Source organism: Lissotriton vulgaris, chromosome 2_2 (assembly GCF_964263255.1).
Source record: "Lissotriton vulgaris chromosome 2_2, aLisVul1.2, whole genome shotgun sequence".
Classification (NCBI taxonomy): domain Eukaryota; kingdom Metazoa; phylum Chordata; class Amphibia; order Caudata; family Salamandridae; genus Lissotriton; species Lissotriton vulgaris.
The window spans coordinates 81,090,006-81,109,603 of NC_141688.1; the positions used below are offsets into that span (position 1 = coordinate 81,090,006).

Genomic DNA, 19,598 nt, shown 5'->3' on the forward strand with positions numbered 1-19,598 from the left:
TGACAAACCCAGGGCAGTGCCTGCAAGAGCCATAAAGATGAGGCAGCCCAATTTGAAAAGGGAACGTTGAGGAATGGGGAGCCAGTGGAGGGATTTGAGAAGAGGAGTGACACGATGATACTTAGGGAGCTGGTATATCAGGCGGGAAGCCTGGTTCTGAATGAGCTGGAGGCGCCGGAGCTCATATGCCGGGATCCCTACAAAAAGCCCGTTGCCGTAGTCCAGGCGGGAGACAATCATGGCCATGACAATGAGCTTGAGGGCCTCGACAGAGAAAAAAACGAGAGATTGTCCGGATGATGCATAGGGATAAGAAGCAGGATGAGACAACGGCGCTGATATGAGGGTGCATAGTCAGATCTTGGCTGACTAGGATACCCAGGGTTTTTGCTTTGGCAGAGGGGGAAGGAGGGGGACCAAGGGCAGGGGGCCAGAATGCAGGGGACCAAGGACTGGGGAGGCTGCCGGTGAGTATCAGTTCTGTTTTGTCCGGGTTTAATTTTAACTGGTTGGAGTTCATCCAGTCAAATATAAAGGTGAGGACAGAACAGAGGTTGGACCTGGAGACGTGGGACGGAGAAAGATTGAAAATGAGCTGGAGGTCGTCTGCGTAGTTGTAGACTGACACCTCCATGTTTTGTAAAGCCAAAATAAGGGGGTGAATATAGAGGTTGAAAAGAAGAGGGGAGAGGGGAGAGAGCAGAACCCTGGGGAACCCCACAAGTGACTGGGCAAGGAGAGGCCAAGAAGCCATCCAGATGTACGGCCTGAGTCCGACCCTCTAAAAAGGAGGTGAGCCAGGCCATGGCAGACCCCCGGATGCCGGTGCCTCCGACACGGTCGAGAAGAATGGAGTGGTCGATCGACCCTGTCGAAGGCGGCGGACAGGTCGAGGAGAACCAGGGCCTGAGAGGATTTGGAGTCCGCACCTTGCCTGAGCTCGTCCAGGACTGATAGGACCACGGATTCCGTCGAGTGAACTGGACGGAATCCGGCCTGATGGGAGGCTAGAAGGTGATTGTCCTCAATAAAGGTCAAGAGGCAGGAGGTAATGTGGCTCTCAAGGGTCTTTCCTAAGAACGGGAGTAAGGAGATGGGGCGGAAATGAGGGAGAGAGGAGGGGTCAGTCCCTGTTTTTTTGAGAATGGGAGTGATGACAGCCGATTTGAAAGCAACTGGGACAGTACCCTGTTGGATGGATGTGTTGAGGAGGGTAAGCGGGGTTCAGGACAATTAAGGAAAATCTCCTTAAGTATGCGGGCAGGACAGGAGTCCAAGGGGGCCCCTGATTTAACTTTCCTAAGGAGACTAAGGAAAGTCTCTTCTGAAATGGGAGGGAACATGTCAAGAAAGACAGATGGGGAGGCGGGGGGGTGAGGAAGGAAGGGGAGGGCTGGAGAATGTTGTGCCTGATGGCTGCTATCTTCTCAACGAAGTAGGAATTGAGTGAGTTACAAAGGGATTGGGAAGGAACCGGTTTGGGTTGCACTCTATCTGCGGCTGCAAGGTTGTGGACAATAGAGAAGATCTCCTTGGGTTTGTAACTGGCTAAAAGAATTTTAGCTGAGAAGTATTCGGTTTTGGCCGTCAGGATAGCAGTTTTGTATCCGCGAAGAAGGGCAGAGTATTGGGACTTGAGGGTGGGACAGTACCTGCGCCTCCAGTGGCGTTCAGCTTGTCTTAGAGAAAGTTTAAGGGTTTTAAGAACTTCGGTGAACCATCTATTGGCCTCATGGGAGCGGCAGGGCCTGACTAGTTTGGGGGGGGGCGGCTAAGTCACAGGCTGCCGAGAGCCAATTGTTAAGAGTAGCTGCCTGTGAGTCCGGGGAGGAGTCAGCTAGGTGGGGGGCGGGAGGGTGAGGCTGCGAGGGAGGCGCACAAGGCGGGCATGTCCACACGGTTCCAATTACGGAGCCACAGGTTTTTAGGTGGAAAAAATGTATTGACAGCCCCTAAGTCGAGGGAGAAGGATATGAGCGAATGGTCGGACCAAATGCAGGGGGAAATGGACAGTGATGAGATGGAGATATTGGCAACCCAGACCTGGTCAAGGATATGGCCACCAGAGTGGGTAGGGAGGTGGATCAAGGGAGTAAGATTAAGGCAGCCAAGAGATTCAGTAAAATCTTTAGAGGTAAGGTCTTCCCGGGGGTCATGGGGCCAGAAGTTAAAGTCTCCCAAAATGAGCACAGAGGAGTTGTTGACCACGAGAGTGGCCAGCAAGTCCTGCATGGATGTAATGAAATGGGGCATGGACTGAGGAGGGCGGTATAGGAGTAGGCAAGTCAGAGGGACCACGAGGTTGATAGAACGAGCGATCAAAAAGTCTACTGAGGGAATTCGGGGGTAGGGCAGGAGTTGAAACTGGAATTTAGAGTGGGCAATTATAGCCACTCCACCACCGGCTTTCCCGTCCGGGCGGTCGGCACGGAGAACGTAATAAGATTCAAGGAGAGTAGCCAAGACATCTGGTAGTGAGTCAGAGGAATACCAAGTTTCAGTTAGGAATAAGAAGTCGGGTTTGGCGGAAGTCAAGAGGTTAAGCAGCTCAAGTTGGTGCTTTACTGCCGAAAGGGTGTTCAATAGCATGACGCTAGCCTGGGCAGGGAGCGAGGTAGCAGGGGGCTGCAAGGGCTGCTCTGCAAGTGCGGAGGATTCCACAGGGGTCAGGATATGAGAGGAGATTCCGAGGCGACTGATGCGAGTCTGGGTGGAAGGGCTATTGCGCCAGTCGCCCTGGAGGGTCCGTAGTTGAACTGGCGAGTAGGAGACAGTTCGAACATTATGGCTGGCCCCGAGTCCCGGCCGGTCGCGGACGGGCGCAGACGTGCTTTCCCCTGGCACGCCTTCGGCGCGCCCGCTGCGCGGCCGGATAAGGGGGGGCATCTTGTACTGTAGGGAGGTGGGAGGGTCTGTCAATTACACTGCCAACCCACGACTCCCTCCCTCCAAGATGGCGCCTGATTCGTAATACCTGATCCCCTGCTGCAGCCCCAATATCGGCTGTGCAGGGATCAGAGCGGAGAGGAGGGGGGAAGGAAAGAGGGTGAGTGGAAACAAAGTAGCTAAAACACAGTTTAGGGTTTTTAAAAGCAACTATTCCCGGCTTCCGCCTCAGGAGATAAGCGTAGATCTGAGCGTAGAACTAAGCCCCTAGAAGCATCACCGGAAGTGGAATGGCTGCAGGTGGAGGTCTAGGGGGAGAGGAGTCCAGCAGTGCCATAGTTTGAGGCGGAGGAAGAGGAGGTGGAGAAGTCAAAGGAAGTGGGGAAGTCGGATTGACTGGTGATTGACAATCTAGTATTTCCAGGAGTGGAATGGTTAGCCTGCAAGACAATAAATTCTTGACTGCTCTGAGTCTGAGCTCGTGGGCATCTTCCACTACCATTCCACAGACTTCACTACACAAGCAGAAGATTCCTTGTACCTCCAAGTCAGTGGTGCTTCGATGTTGTAAACTTCCAACATCGAATGCTTACACCTTTCAACATCATATGCCTTATCTAAGGAGAGCCAGTCCTCAAATAAGTAACATTAGTGCCTTCCCTTAATGTCATAGCTCCTAATCTAGAACAGTGCTAGTAGATGGTTTCCTTTCTCCACTGATCTATCTCTCAGTTCATCCAGAGGAGGACTCTTACTGGGTTCAATGTACTTTTTGCCTATGTATCTGCACTTCATCCTTTAGGGTGCGCCAGGAAAAGGTCCTGTTCCGTGTCATGAACAATGTAGTCGGATAGAAAAAGAAAACGAAGAACATGGTTTGGCCTTTTCCTGCCACAAGAAGGACACTTTACAAAACATGATGGCATTTTTGTGAAGACAATAGCAAAAGGTATTCTATACCCTAAAGGATGTTGTTAAAGACAGTTTTAAAAAAGTTCGGAAAGATTCTTCAAGAGAAAATATATACAAAACTCTGCTCAATGCTTCAGGGTCCTGTCACTTGGAGTCGAAAAAAGATCTGGAGCAACTGCCACAGAGAACATGATGGGATACTGGGGAGCTGGGACCCCTTAACGATGCAGTGTCAGTTTCTCAGTAGTAGACATGCTGAATGCCGTATTCTGTGTGGCAAAATGTGGTGCGTTCAACGTGGGGATTAAGGACAGTAAAGAAAGAAGAGCTCAAAAGGGGAGTTCCTGAATACAACTCGCATCACTCCCTTTCAGTTGCTGGCCCTGCCATAAATGCGAAGTGAAGTTTAGATTAGAAATGATGGTGAGTTTAACCTAAATTTACCACTTCTTTATCCCCTCCCCAAATAAACCATCTCTTCTTATTTCACAATTTGTGAAAGTTAGTCTATGTCAGACTAAGTCATACTAATAGTCAGATGTGATAGTAAATATAAAAATAAAGAGTTTTTATTGCATGAACTCTGCTATACAGCTTTACATTAATTTTCGAAACAAATGGCTTTGAGAGTCTCTTAACATATAGAGATAATTTAGATATTTAAGGCACTGGTAATGTTGAGGGTGTGTCGAGGGTTGAACTGAGGAATAAAAGAATGTCTCACCAGAAATTAAAAGGCGAAAGATTTATTCGGTTTGAAGTAACTTGGATATTCTTCATTCCTAAAACAAAACACCCTTCCAACATGCTCCTGACAGGTAAAAAACTTAAAACAATAGAGCACAAAATCTAACAAAAAAAAAAAACAAATTGGCAGAACTCTTGCATCACATAATGTGTTGGCAAGGCATGACAGCCCTCTTCTGACTGGAAGTGTGAGAATGTACCCCACAAAAGACTGCTTTTTAACCAACACTACACATTCTGAAATGATGTCATCGCTATCACTTGCGCACCATCGTCAATTAAGAGGAGTATCCCGCTTGGTGTCAGCATGCGTTGGGCCAGATTCTGGAAGATCACGATAAGTTGGCAACACCATGTCTGGGCGAATCACCTGCTTGCAGTTAGGATGGTAAACTATCTGCCCAGTTCGCCACATTCAACTCGGCACTGTTGTTTCTGTTTTAGAGACTGGCACTTTCACCTTCTCCATTTCAGAGATTAGCACTTTCACCTTCTCCACAATAGTCGCCACCTCTGCCATGGCGCCGCGGCCTGTGGGAAAAAAAGAGACATGCATCATATGTGATTAAATCACCCTACTCTAGATTAAATAAATACTTCCCATGCTAACCTTCCCTCGGTCAACCAGTTTTGAGCTTGCCCATAGACAGCTTTAGCTCTCTTTTTTCAGAAGACCTATTGTGTACAATATCAATAATTAAAATCTAACAGCAAATTACTTATCGTTGGTTGTTTTTCTTGGCAATCTCAGTTGCTTACTTCTTGTTTTTATCTTATTGTGTTTGTCCCTACCCTGGAATAAACATTACTTACCATTCTTTTGATTGGATGATTCGCGCCCTTCCACGGTTGATATCAAGAAACTACTGTTTGCTTTTCTTTCAGCACTCCAAGGGAATGCATGTCTTTTCTTACTCTTTCGCCTGTGTGCTGCTTCCCCCTTCGCATCCTACCCCTACATTCTCTGTGTAGTTCTCGAATACCCCTAAATCCATCCTTTGCATGTTTTCTACTCCTCTCTGCTAGGAAGCACCCGTTGAGAGCATGACTCTAGTGTCAAACGCCATCCTGGCAGTTACTTCTGCAGATGAATGCTGTGGAGACTTTGAGTAAATTCATAGTGCACTTCCATGGCGACCAGGATGGATATCGCCTGGAGAGTCGTGAGAGTAGTGCAAGCTGAGTGATGATCCCAAAAGGGCTTGTCAGTCTTTTCCTCTCCTTTGACTTAATATATTCCAGCTGCCGATCCGGTCTAATGCCTTCCCTGTCTTTGAAGATTCTTTTAGACATTTTCTTGCAAAACTAGCATTTCTTACTTGAATGGGAAAATAGTAAGCGCACCGTTCATACCTGGTGGGGGACTGTGGCAGCCTTTCCCAGATGAGGATTCAGAAATAAGGTAGGCATTCTAACAGGAAAACCCCGTTGAACAAGGAAACAATTCTTTATTCGGCTAGCTACATAGTAAACATTTTGAGTAAAGACAAAAAAAAATGAATTCTGAGAGTAAATCCCAAGAAAAAACAGGTGAAAACACTCAGTATTACAGAATCCTGACTCACAAGAACTGGGAAAAAAACATAACAGAATCCGTGAGGCAACAGCCAGTATAAGGCATCAGGATTAGGACCAGTCCCATGAGTCTTAATGGAATAGGACAATTTCTTAATTATTATGTATGTCTATAAGGCTGCACTGTTTATTTATTGTAGTGTTCCAAAGTCCCTGCATCCAGCAGAAAATTATCCTTATCTTGATGACTATCAATGAAGATCCTATAATGAAGAAACTTATGTGCCTCGTGACCCTCGGTGGTGTGGGTTTTAAATCTATGGCAGACTCTGGTTCTCACTATGCTATTGTGAATAATTAAATCAGGCATAACGACTTTTAAAGAAATGGGTATATATCTTGCTCCTAGTGATGTACATCCAGTGGACTACAATGGTAAACCCATCACATGATTGGGAATCACTCACTCAGATTAAAATTTAAAAACGCATTACTTGGGGATAATTGCATGTAGCAAGGAGTGGTCCCTCAGTACTTGTCTGCAAAGATAAGAGCTACTGTCTCTCCGCCTACATTGAGGACAACCATCTCCTGGCCTCCCACCAGGCGGGTTTTCGACCCGGCCACTCCACTGAGAGTGTGGTCCTCGCGGTCCTGGATGAACTCAAGGGGAAGGCCGACAGTAACCTCCCCCAGGCCCTGGTCCTTTTGGACTTGTCCGCTGCGTTTGACACGGTCGATCATGCCATCCTTCTCGGCTGTGTCAGCGCAGCGGGCATCCAGGGCACGGCCCTCTCCTGGATCGTGTCCTTTCTTCAGGGCAGATCACAGGCAGTTCACCTCTCTGATTTCTCTGCTCCTCCCCTTCCGGTCACTTCTGGGGTCCCACAGGGTTCATCTCTTTCCCCCCTTCTTTTCAACCTCTACATCCGCCCTCTTGTTTCCTCCCTTCTTGAGCTGGGGGTCTCGGTGTACAATTACGCAGACGACCTCCAGCTCGTCTTTGATCTCTCATCCCCTGCTGACTCTCTCCCTAAGTTCTGCTCCACTCTTGTCTTCATTTCTCAGTGGATGAGCTTCAATCATTTGAAGCTCAATCCCGATAAGACAGAGCTCGTCCTTACTGGTGGCTCGTCTAATCCTTGGTCCTCCGTTCACTGGCTCCTTTCTTTTGGCCCCCCTCCCTCCCCAGTTCCCTCTGTCCGGACTTTGGGCATCAAGATCAGCAATGACCTATCCATGCACGCCCAAATTAGTTCCGTTGTGTCCTCTTGTTTTTCTTCCCTCCGCCTTATCCGTAAGATCTCCCGGTTCTTTTCTGTTGACGCCCTCAAAACCATCATCACGGCCTTGATTACATCCCGCCTGGATTATGGAAACGGCTTGTACGTTGGCATTCCTGCCTACGAGACTCGCCGTCTCCAAGCTATCCAAAACCAGGCGGCCCGCCTCATCCTTCGTCTTCCTAAATCTGCCCACATCTCCCCGGCCCTTAAGACCCTCCATTGGCTTCCTGTTCACCTCAGGTCCCAGTTCAAACTTGCCTGTTTGGCCTTTCGGGCGCACTCTCGCTCTGCCCCGCTTTTCATTAACTCTTTAATCTCTTCCCATGCCCCCAGCCGTTCTCTTTGTTCTACTTCCCTTTCCCTTCTTCACGTCCCACGCTTTCGCAAATCCCGCACCGGGGGCACCCGATTCTCTGTGCGGGCCCCCCAGATCTGGAACAATCTCCCTCTTTCTATTCGTTCTATCCCTATTTTTTCCCACTTTCGTAAAGCCCTCAAAACTTTTCTTTTCCTTCAGGCCTTCCCCGGCTAAATTCTTTGGGATCCTCTGTTTCTACTGATTTGCCCCTAGCGCCAGGAAGCCGCTTGGCCGCAGTGCGCTCTAGAAATATTTTTTTCATTTCATTTCATTTTCATTTACCGCCATATAATCTTAGATCATAATAAACAAGTGACTTACCTTCGGTAATGCTATTTATCGTGGATACAGTATCTGCCTGTGGATTCCTCACCTTATGAATTCTCCCCTGTGCCAGTATTCCACTGAAACTTTTTTCTAGCTCTACCACGTCGAGGAGGACGTCATAATGGCACGGCTCCACTCGCGACTCCATATGGCGTCGCCGGAGCCACACATAGTCCTCGTCAGCGTGCTGACGTCAGTTCCACCCATTTTTTCCGTGCCTCCGAGGCAAACGGGTGGATTGACAACATAATTGGAGTATACACAGTATTCAATATAAACACAAATACACACAGTATAAAGAAAAATAGGAAAAGCTAAAGAAACAAAGCATTTCCTATAAACCAATAGCAAAACAATCAAAAGACACAGGCAAACAACCACGTAAATTAACCAATAATTTCTTTGGTATACAAAAGTGGACAATGGGGAGGTGAGTGGGTCAGTTAGGAATCCACAGGCAGATACTGTATCCACCAGAAAAAGGGTTACCAAAGGTAAGTAATTTGTTCTTCTGATGGATACATCTTCCTGAGATTCCTCACCTTTTGAATTGAATCCCACAGCAGTCCCACGCCCGGAGGAGGGTGTCCAACAACCTATACCAAAAAATCCTGAAGCACAGAGTGTGCAAAATGGCCATCCCTCCTAACCTCTTAATCCAAGCAGTTGTTGAAACGTATCTAAAGCTCTAGTGTAATTTTCCCAATTCATGCCCTTATATAGATATAACTTATCATATCCTTATATAGGCATACGAATCATAACCATATTTAGACACAGCCAATGCAGTCCAAATACGGCATGGCTACTTCCACTAAGCTCCCAGAGTACAATGAGTTCTTAAAGACAACCAGCCTTCAGCAGCCCGGGAATCCCCCTGCTTCAGTATTGATTTGTCCCAGAACCCCTGGAGTGTGTAAAGAGCTTAGAGTTCTTAGTGACGTTATTATGTCCACCCTTACGTCAAACTCGGCACCTTCTAGGTATAAATATTCCCACATCTGCCCTAGCAAACACACGGTGGTTTTGGAGCAGATCGACTAACTACTTGCCCGACACCCTGCTGTATGAGAGTGCCGACGGAAGCCGACCCTCCCTACTGACGCACTGAGAGAGACGCTGTCTTTTTTCCTGCCGAGAAATCCAGCTCCAGTGTTTCCCTGCTACCCTTGCGGGTTACTGGGAGATCGAGTCCTGAGAGAGAGATACAAGACCTCCTTCATTCTATAACCAAGGTACGGAGCAGATTAGACCCTTAAGAGAATTCTTGGATAGATTCTTGGCAGAAACTATTTAACTCAAGCTACACCTCACTTACTTCTTCCCTTGTACTAGGCTTAGGTTAGGTACACCGGGGTAGGCGTATTTTAGATGCACCAGTTGAGTACTTTTAGTCATTATTTATCATTGTATGTATTTTATCTATTTTAAGTATCATATGGCTTAGAAACCATATAAATGCTTTTACAGTATTATTTCATAATACTCCTTTTACTGTACGCACTTTACTTCATAGCAAGAATTACGATTGTAGCAATTCACTTCTCTTGCATAAGAAAGCAGACTGCTCAATAAATAACCTTTTTATTGAAAACGCCAGTCTCTCTATTTCTCTGCACTACTGGTGAAACGAAGCATACACGATTGACTATAGCCATCTATTGTTTCCGCGACTCTGGAGATATATTCCTTATTTCAGGGGGAACAAAGTTGTCATTTTATATGGTTGTCAGAAGCTAATCCCTTCTTGTGTATTCAAGAAAGTTTCTAGTGACCTCTGAGCTAGCTGGCACACACAATTAAGTCTAACATTTTCAATAGAGACCTAGTCGACCTCAGTCCTACGTCTAAACTATATTTTATGTTATTCCAGTGCGCAGAGCCTATTGGGAATATAGGAACTACACTACACAGTAATGCTTCGCAAAGGTGTGGAGGGAGACCGAAGCTGCTGCCTTACAAATGTCAACAACAGGAACACCTCTAGACAAAGCAGAATAAGACTTAGCTCTGGTGGAATGAGCTCTAATACCTTCAGGCGGTTAGTTCTTGGCCAAAGCATAGCCGATCTTGATGCATAAGATGATCCACCTGGTGAGTGTTCGCTTGTGGACAGCCTGGCCTTTCATCCGTTTAATGTAGCCCACGAAGAGCATCGTCCAGTCTCAGATCCTTGGATCTGCCCAGATAGAAACTGACAGCTCTGTTAGGATCCAAGCGATGAAGTCTCTCCTCCTCCTTGGAAGGGTGAGGGGGAGGATAGAAGGTAGGTAAGGTAATGGATTGCCCAAGATGGAAAGGAGTAACCACCTTAGGCAGGAAAGCAGCTCTGGTCCTGAGAACCATCTTTTCTGCATGAATGGTTAAAAACTGAGGTTTGGACCTAAGAGCCTGAAGCTCACTTAGCCTCCTGGCTAAGGTAATATAGCGATCAGAAAGACTGTTTTGAAAGACAGAAGCCTCAACAGACAACTATGAAGAGACTTAAACGGAGGACCCATAAGGAAAGTAAGTAGCAGATGTAAATCCACTGAGGCATAATGAAGGGAATGGGAGGAAACCTATTGGTGAGGCCCTTAATGAACTTCATAACAACTGGAGATTTAAACAAAGATGGCTGGTCCGGCAAAGAAAGGAAAGCCAACAAAGCTGACAAATAATCTTTAACTGTAGCCACAGCACATCCCTGCTGGGCAGAGGAAAGAGAGAAACTCAGCTCATCACACAAACGTGCCTTCAAAGGATCAATAGACCTCTCTCCACACCATTTCACAAATTTGGACCACCTGGAAGAATAAATAGATTTGGTGGAGTGTCTCCTGGAAAATACAATAACGTCCACCACATCCGGTGGGAGAGAGAAAGCACTCAGTATGCCCCTTTCAATCTCCAGGCATGAAGGTGCAGGCTCTGGAGGTGGGGGTGTAAAACCTGCCCCTTTGACTGCGAGAGGAGATCTGCCCTGAGAGGTAGACGATGCGGAGGATGCGATGAGAGGTGAAGTAGATCTGTGTACCACACCCTTCTTGGCCAATCCGGGGCGATCAATATGACTTTGGCCTGATCATGGCGAATCTTCCTCAGAACTCGAGGAATCAAGGGTATGGGGGAAACAAGTAAAGGAGCTACGAACTCCCTTCCAACTGAAACGCGTCCCCCAACGTTTCCTGCAGCGGAAACTGGAGACTTAGAAACGATGGACAGTGCGCGTTCTTGTGAGTGGCAAAGAGGTCCAACCGAGGAAACCCCTGTAGAAAAGTAGGATCTGCTTCTTATGGTTCCCCCATTTTCTGCTTGATGTCTCACTGTTTTTGACTAGTCTGACTGGGATCCTGCTAATCAGCGCCCCAGTCTATCTGCTTTCTCCCTTAAATTGACATAAATGTACTTTGGTACACTCCAGATTGGATAATGGGGGACCCTTATCTGTCCCTAGTATATGGTACACATGTACCGAGGGCAATAGTACCCCAGAGGCCTCCAATGGGCTGAAGCATGTATTATGCCACCCAGGAGAGGCAATGTAAAATGGAACTCTAGGTCTGCAACTGCAGCCTGTGTAAGATGGTCCTTGCACCACTTACTTTAGGTATAGGTTCACTATATCTAATGGTCACTACACTTAAAACGTATAAATCACCCCTATAGAGGCCTTAACAATTCTGAAGGCAGGGTGCTGGGTTTTATGTGAGAGGGTGCCCCTGCATGAGCAGGGCCCCTCTGCAGCCTTCGGAGACCATTCTCCCGGGTTGTTTGTGACTAGCCGGACATATAGGTAGAGGTGCATTATAACCTCTCAGTAAATGCCATCTCGAAAACGGCTGCATAGAAACATATCGTGTTTGGTATCAAACACCTTGGAATGGGAGGTATGATTCCACCCTTCAGAAGAGAACTTCGTGGGGGTCACTGGTCTATCCGGTGCCAGCCTTTCGACCCGGACAGCACAAAATGGATGCTGCCAGCCAGAGACACATTTTTGCCCACCTGCTGCTGAGCCAATTTCGAGCAGAGGAAGGCAGCACAATAGGCATCCTGTCACAGCAAGATGTGACCAACTCCCAGACAGGCTTTAGTATATTGGGGCTGAGTGCCTGAAAGTCTGCACTGGGGGCACATTTGGTGTCCCTGTGCATAGTCCAGCTCAAACCAGTTCTGGGAGCCATTGGCTCCTGCTCTGGCGTGAAACTGGACAAAGGACATGGGTTTAGCCACCCCTCTGCCCTGCCCCTCTCCTGGGGGGGTCTCCTGAATCTGTCCAACCCTCTCCTGTGGGTAAAAAAGGGTTTACCTGGCTGTAAGACTTTAGAATTTACGTGAAAAAGATTCTACAAGAAGAAACCACTGACTTTCGACCGTCTGGACACCTTGGACTTAACTGGACCTCGACTGGGCTCGACTTTGTCCCCCTTTATGTCCGAAGCCTAGTTTGTGCCGTGACTCCATACAGGCTCCGTGCAGGACCTGTGGGGCACTTAAGACAACAGAAGAATCTCCCTTGGAGTGAAGTCACTCCCCTGCTTGGCAGACACCTAAAGCACAACTGATCGGTCTGCTGCTCCTGAGCTGCTGTGGACTCTGAAGATTTCAGCAACACAGGAGGTGGGTTCCTGAAGGTCCCTGAGGTCGATCTGCCCTCTCACTGAGTTTGAGGCCAGTATTCCTCGTGGGGGCTGCTTAACCCGCACCACGTCCATTTGCAAGTGCATAAGCTTGTTGGCGATTCATGAGCTTGTGCATTGGACTCCGTGTAGTACAGACCCTGAGCTGTATTTGCACCAAAGAACTCAGGCCTCCTTGCACCGAGTGCTCCGTGGGTTGGTGCATGGCAATCTTGCTTGAGGTTCCCTTGTGACTCCTGTTCATTTGGCCTGTGGGTCCTCCTGAGGGTCATCTTGATTATTCTTGGGTTTTCCTAGCTGATCCAGATGTACCCTCACTCTCCATCGCTTGGGGAGTCCCCTGGACCTTGAGGGTCCACAACGTAACCTGTCTGTTCTTCCTGCATGGGTTGCTGTTGGCAAGGCTTGTTGGTGCTCTTGCCGGACACGACTCCTCAGCACTTGACATCCTTCGTGAGACAGCTCACCTTCAGCTCCTGGTTATCCTCGACGCCTCCGGGACCTCGTGGCTGCAGCGTCAAGCATCGCTTCTTTGCACCTGAAGCACCCGACATCGGTGGGCATTCATCTACCGAGCCCCTGGTCACTCTGAAGTGACCCAGACTCTGTCCCCTCTGCATTCAGGTTCCTTCCATCCAGAATCCAAGCTTGGATTCCACCGTACCCTTTTCACCTTTACGGCAGCAGTACTTGTTCACTGCCTTCCATAGAGAACAACAGAGGTTTCCAACACCACTTTAGACCTAGGCACCCGGCTCCCCTGGGATAGGTAACTTGAGTACTACGGTATCCACTGGTGGGGTGGCTCTCTAAAGTCTTAAGTTCCAAAGGATTTGTTCAAAGTCCTCCTAGAAGGGTCCTTAAACTTTAATAGTGTAACCGCGACTTCCCCATAGAATTGTACGGAGCCCGCGGTTGTGTTCCAACACTGCACCCGGCCTCCGTGGGGTCCCTATCTACTCACCTAGGGTGGTTCCTGCGATTCTACATACTCCAGACCTTGTCTTGATCTCAGTTGTGACTGTTATACCACTATGTTAGTATATGGTTTGGTCTCCACCTGGAGCCCACTGTGTATTGTGCTACTTACTACTGTTCTATTGATCAAGTATTGTGTGCTTTGTGTTTTATCCTCGTGCTGCTCTCCATAGCTACCACTAGGATAGCTTTCAATAAGGTTATCTTTGACCTCATACATCATAAGGGTCGTGTGTACTGGTACAAGGTTCCCACTTTAATTAGTGGACAGCATATATCAGGCCACCTTTTCACATTGGTGTGCAGAGGTTGGGATTCAAGTTTGCTATTGTTTTACCAGATAAATCTCATTGAGTGATTAACTGAAAACCATTAAAGTATTAGGCGCATATTAGTACTGTCCAATTAGTGGACAGCATATACCAGGCCACATTCTCACAATCCGCACATCCTGAAGATGAGATGGACCACCTCACAATGAAGCGGCCACTCGAGATCAGCCGAAAAGCGTCGACTGAGGCTGTCCACACGAATATTTAACCACCTTGCCAGATGACTTGCCAAAACACAAATCTGATGGTCCCGATCCCAGGACCAGAGTCGCAGAGCCTCTCTGCAGAAACTATACGACCCTACTCCTCCCTGTTTGTTTATATACCACATCGCAGTAGTGTTGTCCGTCAGGACCTGAAACGACCGACCGCAAAGGGAGGGAAGAAAGGCCTTGAGAGCTAAACGTATCACCGGCAATTCCAGCAGGTTGATGTGAAACAACCTTTCCTCCAGAGACCAAAGGCCATTGCTTTCCAGATGCCCCAGATGAGCCCCACCCTAGAGTGGAGGTAACCGTGATTACTGTGGCCACTGGTGAAGGAATATGAAAGGGCTTTCCTTGCAACAGATTGCCCTCTACACTCCACCAAGTCAGATCAGCTGCAGTGTCCCTGGAGATTCAGACCGTCTCCCTGAGGACTCCATTGTGCTGATATCACTGCCTGCGGAGGCACCACTGGAGAGCCCTCATGTGCAAGTGCGCATGGTTGACCAACAGAATGCAGGAAGCGAAGAGACCGAGCAGGCGTAGAAACTTCAGGACTGGAACAACTGCTCCATCGTGACCAAAGGAATCATTTCTTGAATGTCGAGAACCCTCTGCGAAAGGAAGAAAAGCTCGACACACAACTGTGTCCAGTACTGCCCCTAAGAACAGACTGCGTTGTGAGTGCACCAGGTGAGACTTGGGCACATTTATCAAGAAGCCCAAGCCGAACAACAGCCGCGCTGTCACGTGCAGATAATGAAGCACCAACCCCAACAACTTTGCTTTGAGCAGTCAGTCGTCCAGATAGGGGAAAACAGGAACCCCTGACTTCCTGAGATGAGTTGCCAACACCTCCATCACCTTTGGTAAGATTCGAGGAACAGAAGTAAAGGCCAAACGGAAAGACTGCAAACTGGTAGTGCTGCGACCCCACCGTAAAACGGAGATACTTCCTGTGTGACTTCAAGATGGGAATGTGAAAATAAGCAGCCTACAAGTCGATCAACACCATCCAGTCCTCTTGATGTTGCTTAGGAGCAAGCCAGCTCGTTCTTTGTTCAGCTTAGGGAAGGTGAGCAAAGATGGGGAAGGATGAAACATGTCGACCATTTGAATATTAGAGACAGCTATCTTTTTGAAACTGTTCTTTTGTACTGTTTTTAATGTTGGACCATGGCAGACAAGAATAAAGTTGTGGTCTTGCCACGCTTCAATTTTAATCTCACTTTCACGATTGCACTGCATTTTCTCCCATACACTCTATAATACATCGGCTCACATCTGTGTGATTAAACTATCAAGTATAGACTTATAAAACATCCTAGGGCTCCTCCATCAATAGGGTGGAGTTGTAGCCCTTATAGTCACCAGGTTGACTATTAAAGGAGGCCCAGATGATAAAGCATGTCACCTGGAACGGTGAGTGATGGGAATCCGAAAATGTATTGTATACTTTTTCAGGATATTTTTGGGATAGCTTTGGCTAGTTAGAATATACGTGGTTCCATTTGTGTCTAGACTCTGGGATAGTGTTGTTTTTCGTATAGTTAATGTGGGGCTATATATCCAGGTGATCTTTAAACTTTTGCCTCTGACCTTACCTAAAATGTGTTGTATTACGTGAAACTATCTCCACAATAAGCACGTAGCATTGGTGGATTTCAACGCCATACTGGAGGAAGGGAAGACCTTCTTAGCAGACTGTTCCACTTTTTTATAGGTTCTGTCTGCAAGAGCCTGAAGAAATGATACCGTTGACTGTTTAGAACTGTAAGCCTGCACAACTAAACTTTCCGGAGTAGGATGTGCAGAAAAAAAAGCAGGATCACCAGGAGCAGGGCTGTACCTCCTTGCCACTGACCTTGAAACGGCAGGAGCAGAAAGGAGCTTTCTCCACACCTCAACAATTGGCTTAGTCAAAGCATCATTAAAAGGCAAAAGAAGATCAATCACAGAAGATGGGGAATGCAAAACCTCTGTAATAATATTAGGCCTCAACTCTGTGGGCAATGGAAGGTCTAAAAGTTAAGCAGCCTTTCTGATCACAGCGTGATAAGGCACCACATCATGAGAAGGAGAGGCCTTTGGAGAAGAAAGCTCTCATTCTGGGGAGGTATCCAGACCAGTACCCTCTTGAAGACCCTCAAATTCATGAACAGGCTCATCAATTTCACCTTCTTCAGCTTCCTCCTACTGAAATTCTTCCTCTTCCAACAGCCTCTGAGTCTATCTTATAGACCGCAACTTCGGGACGGGCGTCGGCGCTAGGCGCAGCGCTGGTGACACCGGCTTTGATGGAAGAGCCTTCGATGAAGGTATCAGCGCAGATCAAAGCAGAGAGGAAGAAGGTCCACCAGATGGCGCGAGAGACTGAGAAAAAACGGCATCAAGAACCTTGGACCCGGAAACTGCCAAGACGGCGACCTCGGCATAAAAGGCACAAAGAGTGCCTGGGCATATTGCTGTGGAACACCCAAATTGAAAGCAAGCAAACCCACGGGGCCCAATGGCGCACCGGTGGGGTAGACTGCTCTGGCATTCATGCCATACATTGCATTTAGAAAATGCAAAGGATCTGCCCCAAGTCCAGGAAAAGGTGGATAAGAGGCAGAGTCAGAATCCACTCGAGGCCGAGCCGACGTCGGGGCCATCGGACCCAAAACAGTTGAGGTCGTAGGCACAGGCAAAGACGACATAGGCTCCTGTGTATCTTGCGGCGCCGCATAAAACCTTGGCGCTGGAAAACCCCTCGGTGTCAGTGACTGCACCAGAGAACCCCTCGGCGACGGGGAGTGTGTCTGAGTCGCTTGAGAAGGAGAAGGCGACGGCGAGATGAAGTCCTTAGAACGACATTGTGGAGCCGGAGAAGGCGACCTCTAAGCTCTATCCTTTGATGAATAACTCTGGGAACCGTGCCTTCTCTGCTTCTTTTGCTTCCTCGACTTTAAAGAATGCGAAGTTGAAAACTACGACCTCTTTCGGCCCCTCTTCTCCTTCCTTGCCTTCGCCATAAACAGCATTGCCTAACGCTCCTTCACAGCCTTCAGATTCATCTTCCGACAACTGGAGCAGCCTCTGCCGTCGTGGTCCGAAGAAAGACACCACAAACCGTCTTCATGAGGGTCATTAAAGTTTATAAAGTTTAAGGAATTTATAAAGCGCATGGCTACCCGCAGGCATCCCAGCGCTACCGAGAGGAGCAACTAGCCGGTGAGGTCTTTAAGGGAGCAGCCACGTTTTGAGTTTTTACCTGAAGCACTAACTGACTGATGTCTGGGGATCTTGAGAAGCAGTCTGGCTGCTGCATTCTGCACCACCTGCAACCTGTCTGTAACATATCTGGGGGAGCCAAGGTACAAAGAATTGCTCTAGTCTAATCGCGAGAATACCAAGGCCTGTACCACCGTCATTCTCGAATTTTCAGGGATTAAGCTCAAGATTTTTCAGATCATCCGAAGAATGCCAAAGCAGGTCCCCGCGAGTTTTTTGGCTTGCATTACCATGGTTAGGTTTTTGTCTAACCACATCCCCAGGTTCTTTATTAAAGTTTTAGGAATGGGTGGAGGTCCTCAGTTTCCTGGCCAGTTAATCTCAGGGCATGGGCCTGGACCATTGCCTAGAAGCATGAGCTCTGTTTTATCCTGTTAAGTTTGAGGCTACAGTTGGCCATCAAGCTTCTATTTTTCCCAGGCAGGGAACTAGTTGCCGGTGGTTGGAGTTGGGGGTTTTTACCACCAAGAACACCAGTTGGGTATCATTCACGTATGATACTATGGACAATCCGAATTCCTGCACTATGTGTGCTAATGGGCTCAGGTAAATATTAAAGAGAGAGGTACTACGCATGGGGCGGTATAGGTGTCCGACAGGATACCTGCTTCCATGCATTGAAAGGATCCATTGCTTAGGAACTAGGCCACCCATTGGTTGGCTGTGTCTCTAATCCCAATCTCAGTCTGCTCTTCCTTGATCAAGTATGGATTTTGATTTTTCTATGACCACGAGTAAGGCTGACTCTGTGCTGTGTTCCAGGCGGAACCCCATCTGGGACTGGTGCAGGATGCCATTATCCTCCAGGAATTGCAAGATGGAACTATTCACATGTTTCTCAGCAATCTTTCCCAGGAAGATGGGCAACAATGAGATGAGAATATAGTTTCCCATGATTCCGGGGTTTTTTAAGCATAGGCTTAACAATGGCATGCGTCCATTCTTTGGGTAATAGGCCTTTCTCAAGGGATAGAGAGATGAGATTGGTCAGTTTGTCCAGGATGGGATCACGCCCTTGAAGAAGGATATGAGGGGGGGCAGGAACTATTGGAGACTCTGATTTGATGTTGCTTAGGAGCAAGCCGGCTCGTTCTTTGTTCAGCTTAGGGAAGGTGAGCAAAGATGGGGAAGGAGTGGGGTTGGCGGTTCTGAGCCTCAATGGAGCTCTGGCTTGTCTGTAGGGTCCTTTGTCTCTCCAAAGGTCTCACCTATTATTGAGTGAAGTAAGTTATACATGTATTCCACTTTACTCTTACAAAAGGTAGCTAAATTGATGCATCTCTCCTTTGAAGGTTGGGGAATTTGTGTTCCTGATTCAATTGTAGTAAGGGATTTTACTATCTTGAACAGTTCTTTGGAAGAGTTGGAAGACCTCTCAATTCTTTCTTTAAAGAAGACTGCCTGTGCTTTCCTAATTTCCTTGTGATATTGCTGGATAGCTGCTTTATAAGCTGATTTGAGGTCAGAGGCGTATGTTTTCCTTTAGCTTCTCTCTAGCTTTCTACAATGTTTCTTTTGGGCTACTAGTTGGGGGCTGAACCAAGTGGCTCTGTTAAGGTTTCTTTGCTTTATCGGTCTTGGCGTAAAGTTTCTATTAACAGACCCGAGAATTTCAGTCTGACCACCTTGTATGTGCCTCATCTAGATCTACTTTGTCTGGTGGAGTAGTAGCCTCCAAATATTTGGTCCAGGATACGAAAGCCAGCCTTGGCCATTTACGTCCTAGGTCTGAGCAACCCCTTAAAGGATTGGGTGATGGGGATTTTTGGTACAGAATGGGAATAGAAAAGTGGTCTGAACAGGGAATCTGGATTGGAGTGAGGGCCTGCAATCTGGGTTCATTGGAGAAGATGGGGTCCAGAATGTGCCCTTTTTCGTTTGTCGCCGAGATCACAAGTTGCATGAGTTGCAAGGCTTCGAGGTCGGCTAAAATTCTCTTGGCCGATGGGTTGTTTATGTCATCCACATGGGTGTTAAAATCCCCTACTGAGGTGAAAGCACTTTTTCCTATGATCAGGCTGGTCAGGATATCAGGGATGGCCTCTACAAAGGATGTACACGTCCCTGGTGGCCGTTAGATGAGGCTGCCTGAGAAAGAGGATGTGGGGGTGAGGGATAGTCTAAATGCAATGGCCTCACAGTTGGCTATATTAGGG

The 19,598-nt window shown here is 47.7% G+C and overlaps 1 protein-coding gene across 3 annotated transcripts in view; it reads right to left on the reverse strand.

The window, feature by feature from the left end:
• Window positions 1-4,528: 4,528 nt before the first annotated feature.
• PPCDC (phosphopantothenoylcysteine decarboxylase) overlaps window positions 4,529-19,598 on the reverse strand; it is a 532,546-nt gene continuing 517,476 nt past the window's right edge. For all 3 annotated transcript variants that reach the window (XM_086959324.1, XM_086959322.1, XM_086959323.1), the window contains exon 6: window positions 4,529-5,076. In XM_086959324.1, coding sequence (XP_086815450.1) covers window positions 4,961-5,076 — 116 coding nt within the window. In that variant the 3' untranslated portion in view covers window positions 4,529-4,960. The remainder of the gene's footprint in view (window positions 5,077-19,598) is intronic.